Source organism: Gouania willdenowi, chromosome 9 (genome assembly GCF_900634775.1).
Source record: "Gouania willdenowi chromosome 9, fGouWil2.1, whole genome shotgun sequence".
NCBI classification, from domain to species: Eukaryota; Metazoa; Chordata; class Actinopteri; order Blenniiformes; family Gobiesocidae; genus Gouania; species Gouania willdenowi.
In genome coordinates this window covers 33151795-33160274 of record NC_041052.1, presented here as the reverse complement: position 1 = coordinate 33160274, position 8480 = coordinate 33151795, and the positions used below count along the sequence as shown (strand labels likewise).

Genomic DNA, 8480 nt, shown 5'->3' with positions numbered 1-8480 from the left:
ATTTAATCTGTTTGTTGTACTTCGCAACTGTCATGCATGTGTAGTCTGTGACGTAGACCCCAGGAAGAATATATATATTCTTATATATATCTTTATAGCTACTGCTTTTATAGTATAACTAAGTATGACTAATGGAGATCTAAATAAAACAAACAAACCTTTTCTCTCACCAGATATAAGGATTAATCCGGTTCGGCCCAGATTAGCTTGTTTACATGTTACATGAAAAGAAATGTTAAAAAGTCTCTAATAAATACGAGGATTGAGGCACAGGTCAGTTTGATAACGCATAAGGTTTTATTGGATGTTTTTACATGTTTATATCTTTAACATGACCAAAACAGTTGTGTGTGTGTGTGTGTGTGTGTTGCAGGCTGTCCTCCAAGCATCTACAGCACGCTGCAGCTTTTCTCAGGCTTCACCTCAGGCTCTTTACTGGCCGAGCTGTCATCCGCGGCGTCTCTGCCAGCTAGAAAATGCACAGCTTTTATTCTGGAAAGAAGAAATTAAACAAAATATGGTAACTCATGCAAGTGGAAGCGGAAACACCAGAACCAGGAGCAGAAAGGAGCTTTTCAGTCTGCTGGGATTCAACCCAGTCCAAACAGACTGAAGGTCAGAGAAGGTCAATGCATGCAGCCGAGGAGGAGGAGGAGGAGGAGGAGGAGGAGGAGGAGGAGGAGGAGGAGGAGGTCAGATTCAACAAAAACTCAATTGACTCTAATGCTCTAAAACGGCTGGCACTGAGGGGGGCAGAAATTCTGAAAATGGCTGGCACTGAACTAATATAAATGCTATATCATAAACACCAACATCATTTATGAATCAATGTGTGTAGTTTGTGATAATTCTGTGTGATTTCAAAATGTACTAGAAATATTTTCTCTTGTTTATGTTGCTATTTGTTTGTTTGTAATAATAATTGGATATGAGGGTAGGTGCCTATAAGCATTCTTGCTTCAGCCTACATTTCAGCTTTCATTACCGTTTAATGATGTATCTTGTGTTTTGTAAAAATGATGGCTGTGAATTTCTCAAATAAACTAAACTAAACATTAATATCATAATAATATTTTTTTCAATGTGCTGAAGACATATTACACGCTATGGTGTTCCTTTGGTGTCATTTTGACCCCAAGCTGTCTAAACTGTGTAAAACTTGCCTGTCTGTGTGTGACCCAAACTCAAGGTTTTATTATCAATGAGTAATTCATGTATTTAACAAATAAACAAAAACTTGGTCAACAATCTTCTGAAAATAATTTGCTGAAGGTAAATATCCCTTAGGGTCAGATTGACCCCAAAGGTAAAATGTGTCGGTAATATTTGAGGATAATAGGAAGGTTAAACACACACAAGGGACAGGATGAGCCCAGCGATGACGTTGATCCCACAGAGAGAAGCTCAGAGTGAGTCAATGAAGCCTGAAGGAACAAATACAGCTACTACTCTTTGTTATCATATATATACATCAGACTCTGACCAATGGTGGCCCGGGGGCCACACGCGGCTCTCAGTCTAATTCTGTGCAACCCACAAATTAAATGCAAAAAAACAAAACAAAAACAAAAGACACAATGAACACAAAAAATATTTGAAAATACATACATTACAGGAAAATACACAATATCACTTCAAAAACTCACAAGATCAGTACAAAACCCAAAAATAAACCAAAACGATAACGAGAAAGATGAAAAAACCACCAAAACCACAGAAAACAACACCAAAAATATCCAAACATGACTGAAAAAACACACAACTCCATCAAAAACACATAAACCATTTGTTGTTTCCTTAATGCTCAAGCTGGTCATTACTTCTTTAATAATGTCTGATTTACTAAGGAATATCAGTGTTACAGTCTATGCTCATTTATGTAATATAATGTAACATATTGAGGTGAGACACGAGCAGGTGGGAGCTTCACTAGTGTTTCAGTGAAACTGGTGTTCATTATAAGTAATGACTGAGGTTATGTTGGTTATGATTGGGTTTTTACTGATGGGACTCAATAAATTCGAACTTCATACAAAATATATTTGTGGCGGGGTTTAATTTTCATTCAAAAAGAAGAACCACGACCATCCATATGGCAAGTCGACTTTCATTTATTTTTCCAAATGTGTGTGTGTGTGTGTGTGTGTGTGTGTGCTGCTGCCTGGTTTGTGACGGCGCTGCTCCGTCACAATATTTTTCTCCCTTTTCCAACTTTTTTCGGGGGGGGTTTTTCTTTTTCCCAACTTCATTTAGATTTCTCAACTTTCTTTGCTTTTTCAACTTTTTCAGCTTTTATTTTATAGTTTTTTTTTGTAACAAATTTTCTAATTTCTTAACATTTTTTTATACATTCCGTAATGCAGCGTTCAGCTCGTGCTTTTCAGTCCGTGCTTATATTTGCATTTCCTTGAGGAAATCAAATTTTCCTACTTATTTATATTAAAATATCAAAACATCACGGTTAGTATTGGCACAGGTTCACAGTCATCATTTTATAGTAGAGTGGAATCTAATACCTCTTAGATGCTAAATAAATGTTTGTAAAAAACACTCAAAGGAAAAGGGTTTTCCTTAATAAACGTCTTAGAAAAAGTGAAAGAAGGATAAATATGTTTTAAATGAGTATAGTCCTTTTATACAGTATTTGATGATTTTACCCTAAATATCAAAACATATTTGAGAAAGAAATGGTTTAATTTTATTCAGTAATATATGTATAGATAATAAAGAAAACTGATTTAAAACTATGTATTTAATTAAAAAATCCTTCCTGAAGATGAAAAATCTTTTTAGATTTTTAAATTTTTTTGTAGAATAGAAGATGTAAATGTTTTCTTCCTCGTGCGTGCATGTTAAAAGCTGCTCTTATACGTCACCTTTAGGGAAGACGTTGTCCTCGAAGAATCCAGGGTTGCTGATGTTTCCCGCCGGGTGGTACTGGCCCACCACGAAGGCTTCCTTCCCGTCCGTCGCCATGCCAACGCCCAGCTCAGTGCTGGCCTTCCACACAACCTGCGTGAAGTGACCTGCAGCACAAACACAATGGCCCTCATTTATCAACCCTTCCTAAGTTCAGATCTGAGCGTACGACGTGCGTTTGACCAAATTCATGCAAGCTTTGGTATTTATCAACTCTGACGTGATCGTACGCTACGATCAGACCTCACGTCAGGTCTGACCTTGTTTACGCAAATCTGAATGTGTGTCATTGAAGCATAAGCAGACACACTTTCAGAACAGATCAAAACGGATAATTAAAACAAAATAAAATAAATTTAAAAGGCTCGTCGGCCTGACTCGTCTACTTTTTGACAATTCTTGACCAAAATGTAAAGTACTGTCTTGACCAAATAGCAGGGATTTATGATTTTAGGCGGCGGGTGAGTAACATTTTATCTAAACCATCATTTGCGGCATTATTGAGGATTTAGTTGAAACCTCAGCCAATATGAAAACGCTGTTCAGTGCAGTTTAAAATAAGCTCCTTAAATTCCAGTTTTCTTTTTTTTTTTTTGTAAAAATAAATAAATAAATAAATAAATAAATAAATAAATAAATAAATAAATAAATAAATAAATAAATAAATAAATAAATAAATACCAGTTTTCACACTTCACCTCAGCTGTGAGAATACTGATTTTCATTTCAAAAACGTTTATTTTCTTGCCAGTGTTTGTTTCACCTCAGTGGGCGGGGCCTCTGAACCAGGTATATTTGAGGGCAAAACACGTTAATGATGAACAAATTCAGCCGCAGCATTTATCAACATCCGATCATTTGTACGCTAGGAATTGGTTGAATAAGAATGTTTAATAACTCTTGTGTTGGTCCTGTTGTAAGGCCAAATGTACACTCAGATTTTCACTCGTATTCACGAAACGTTGATAAATGAGGGCCAATCTGTGTAAACCCACACGGGAGTCTAAAAAGTCTTTATTACCAGATTACCAGACAAATTACATTATTTATCGTTGTTTAAGGCCAAATAGATGAAACTACATCCGGAAAATAATCTTTTACTTAAGCATATTATGAAATATTTCTGAGGAAAGCTCATCTGTTGTCATAACAACCAGGTAGTTTGCGAAGGAAGAGGTGCATGGAAAGAAAGACTGATTGATAACTGCAAGGGACTCTGGGAAATTGAATTCTGTTACTTAGTGAGGCTTTAATCATGACTTTCTTTCAGTGGTTTTATGAATGCATGATTACATTTTTACTCCAAGTTACTACAGTTTTATCACAACTTGTGTCATATTTTGATTAATTTGGCTGTACATCATATAAAGAACCTGTTTTTGTCCAAGAAAACACTTTAGGTCTCATGTTGTACATCAGACATGGACTCGGCCTTCCAAAATAAAGTCACAAAATGCAACACAAATACACAAAATGGCTCGTAACACACAAAATGACAACAAAACACACAAAAGGCTAAAAAATATATTAAATGACTTATTACACAAACAACAAAAAATGACTCTAAAAACACATACAAATCACACAAAATGATAACCATAACCCTTTGTGGTTTCCTGCATTAATGCTCAGATTAGTTATTGTTTTTTTTTTTTTTTTTTGTCTGCACATGCTGTCAAAGGTCAACACTACAAGAAGTGCAATCATTATGAGACAGCAATGCATGTTTTGTTATTGCAATTAAATAAATTGATTTATTTTATTGCTTAATTGTGACCATCACCAGCCCTCCCTAAGGAAGGGTAAGAAATCTTTTATTAGAGGGAGAATATAAAAAGGGAGAGCAGTGTTACACCTAAGTGGAGAGGGAGGGGGAGGGAAAGGGAGCAGGGAGGAGAGACTCAAGGTAGGAAATAGAAAGGGTTGTTTTACAGTGAGGGTGAGATGTGATTAGTTATTACTGTTAATAATGTCACTCTCAGATCAGATACAGTCATATACTGTGTGTGTGTGTGTGTGTGTGTGTGTGTGTATATATATATATATATATGTGGTCCTGTGATAAAAAAAAGTCCCATCTCTGTTGTACATGTTGAAATCAAACTAGTTAGTATAGCTCCAGGATTATTGGAATTTGTACCTTTGACTTGTTTACTTCCTGTTGTTTACCACCACGTGTAACGCCCACGCCTGTCAATGTACTTTTCTTACCCGTGTTGCCTTGAAATCCAGGCCGACTGAAGTTGTAATCTTTCACCTCGTTGTACCAGGAGTTCACCGCCTCTTTCCCTGAGTGAACACAGAAGTGAGACAGGATGAAGTATCTCCATCACACAGCTACAGCTACAGGGCGTCATCTCTCTGCGGTTCTCAGCGTCTAGACCCAGGGGAGGGATTTTTGGCACCGTGTCGACCTGCTTTGTTCTTCTTTCCTTAATTACCCTGAGTGCATATGCAAGCAGCATGGCGTCTTAATGCACTGCTATATGCAGACAACGGTCCGATCTAACCAAGAAGTGTTCTGGTTTGATATCTAATAACTGCTTTTAAGGCCTAGATCAGTGTTTTACAAATGGGGGAACACAATGGCACTGCAGGAGGTAATTAACAAATAAAGTGTTAGTTTTGGTCCCACCCCAGGCCTGACATTACCGGGAATGATGAAAACTATAGAAATAAATCCAATCAGGAGCCACTAAATCAGCGTTTTTCAACAATGGGGTCGGGATAGGATGTGGGGTCGCCTGAAATTTCTGAATCGACATTATTAAATTATTATTCTTTTTTTTTTAAAATTAAAACATATTTTTAAACAACTGTATTACTATACTTTTATTTTGTGAAATATAAATCTAGTTCAATTAAAAGGCGGTAAAGACAAATATCTGAGTTCCAACATGATTAAAAACTAATTCTAGAAAAACAAATGTCTTTGAGTTCACCAGAAATTCTTGATATCAAAACGGGGTCACAATCTAAATACTGTTTCTTTCCACTTATTTACAAAATGAGATTCTTTAAAATGTATGTTATCACCAGTTAATTTCATCATTTTGATCTATAGTTGTTTTTTTTAAATATTTTTCTAAGCAAAATGTTGTAGTTACAAAGGGGTACTTGAGCCAAAAATGTTTGAGAACCACTGGCCTAGATCACCTTATTTATTTTCTTATTTTTTTATTTTTACGTTGCAATAAAAGTTTAACTAATTGTATTATTATTTTTTAACAGAATTTAATTATATACCAGTTTTCATACTTATTGCTTTACTATAATACTTTGAAATGTATTTTTATTTTTCTAAACATATATTTGGCCGAGCAGCTGCAAGTTTAAACAAAGCAAAGCAACAAGAAGTACGAGAAGTAAACTGTGTCTAAGAAAACTACAACATTTCTCACATTTGGAAGAAAATAAATTTAATTTATGACCTGCCAAAATAAAACATTGACCTTCTACTAGCACTCATATTCTCCAGTTAAATTTTACTGCCGCTTGGCATTGTGGGAAACTTTTGCAATTTTTTTTTCCCTAGTTGTTTTTCCCGTAAAATGTCCCTGACCTGCAGCTGCAGAGTCTTCTTTACCATCGGCAGCACTGGGAACACTAGGAACGCTCCCAGCGTAACTCGGCTCGTCGTTTAAACTGTGTCACGTTTGCCCACACTGCATTAAAGCGCTGCAGACGCCACGATCGATCACTGAGATGCCACCATTGGTTCTTAAAGCAGCTCGTTTGTAGAGGTGAAGGGAACGGATGACAAGTACTTGCATTACTGCAATTGAGATGCTTTTATGGGAACTTGTATTATTTTGAGTACATTTCTAAATCACTCATTTTAATTGTACTTAAGTATGTTTTAAAAAAAGTAAAGTCATTGGTTATATTTCTACACCCAACCGTTACTGAGTAAATTATTATTATTTTGTTTTAAAATGATCAACAGACATTGTGAAACTAGAAAAAATGAAATGACCAGACAACAATCAAATGCATCACATCAAAGCCGACCAATCAGATTAAACGTAACACACCACGCCATAACAGCATTAAATGGAGGTTATTTTACCACTTTCATCAGTTCAGGTTGTTCAGGTTTCTACCTATTATGTTGTTACCTACATGGCATAATTGGCATGACACTGTTTTAGAGTTCATACATTTAGCTATACTTAGAGCCTGATGATTTAGTTTGTTTTAAATTGAATTGATTGGTGTTATTTTATTTTAAAATGAACGGTACATTTTGACAAACCTTTTTCCTTTGTGGAAAATAAATTCAGTTCCAATTGTGCAGGGGGAGGGGTTGAAAGTAACTAGTAACTTTTACTTTGAGTACTATTTAATTAACCTGCTTTTTAATTGTACTTAAGTATTTTATGTCAACTTACTTGTACTTGTACTTGAGTACAATTTCAATCAAGTAACAAGTATGACGTATCAAGTACACCTCTGCCCACCTGTCAGTTTGAGGCCTGAGGAGCTGCTCATGAAGAAGACGTTCTCGCCATTCCCGGTGCTGCTGTGCTCCAGTTTGCCCAGTGCCAGCAGGTGATTGGCCCATTTTTGAGCCGATGCCATCAGCTCTTCACTCAGTGCCATCGGTGGGGCTTTGTGCATCGCCCTGTAGGCGTTGTGGCTGTCCAGGAACTCCTTCTGAAAGCTTTCATCTGCAGCAGAACACACAAGACAGTTTGATGAGCATTTTAGCAGAGATTAATGGCTCTCAGGAGGAAATGTGCCTTCCAGTGCAGAGAGCTTAATGGGAAGGATGGTGTTCTGTGGATTAAACACCACCTACCTGTCATCGTGCTGCTCTTGTGAAAGCTGCAATGAAAGAATAACATGAGAGGCATCCTCCGTGTGTGTGTGTGTGTGTGTGTAGCATTACTCACCTGTCTCACTGACTCTTCTGTGTCCTCATGAGCTTGAATTTATGTACAGAGGCTTAACCTGTCCCTCCTCATCTGTGCACGAAGGAGGAGTCACACACGCACATACACACACGCACATACACACACACGCCTCTCGCCTCTAATGGGTTTTTTTTCTCCCAGCCCAGTGTTTCCACAGAGAGCTGACACACACACACACACACACACACACACACACACACACACACACACACACACACACACACACACACACACACACACACACACACACACACACACGCACACACACGCACACGCACATAAAGTGGAATTCAACAGATTTATTCAGTGATTTGATTAATGAATGATGGAGTAGTTTTCTTTTCTCATCTTGTTCTCTCTGATCGTATCTAATCCTAATGTGTCTCGTCTCATCTCCCAACTCATCTTACGTATCTTGATGTATCTTATCTCATTTCATCTGCACTAATCTTGATTGATCTCGTCTCATCCTAATGTATCTCATCTTGACTGATCTCATTTCATCTCATTTTCTCTCAACTTATCTTGTCTTAATACATCTCATAGGTCTGATCTTTATTGATCTCATCATGTCTTTTCTCATCTTATCATATCTTAATGTATCTTATCTGATTTTGACTGATCTCATCATGTCTTTTCTCATCT

The 8480-nt window shown here is 36.9% G+C and overlaps 1 protein-coding gene across 2 annotated transcripts; it reads right to left on the bottom strand.

Moving 5' to 3' along the window:
• Positions 1 to 274: 274 nt before the first annotated feature.
• Positions 275 to 7916, bottom strand: LOC114469963 (Golgi-associated plant pathogenesis-related protein 1-like). Of its 2 annotated transcripts, none has more exons than XM_028457905.1 (6): positions 7815 to 7916; positions 7721 to 7746; positions 7380 to 7589; positions 5131 to 5208; positions 2877 to 3026; positions 275 to 469 (listed from the first exon to the last, which is right to left on the bottom strand). In XM_028457905.1, the coding sequence occupies exons 2-6, from the start codon at positions 7725 to 7727 to the stop codon at positions 390 to 392; spliced, it is 525 nt and encodes a 174-aa protein (XP_028313706.1). In that variant the 5' UTR covers positions 7728 to 7746; positions 7815 to 7916; the 3' UTR covers positions 275 to 389. The 2 variants fall into 2 exon arrangements, with proteins under 2 accessions (XP_028313706.1, XP_028313707.1); XM_028457906.1 differs by having other exon boundaries at positions 350 to 492.
• Between the last annotated feature and the right edge of the window lie 564 nt (positions 7917 to 8480).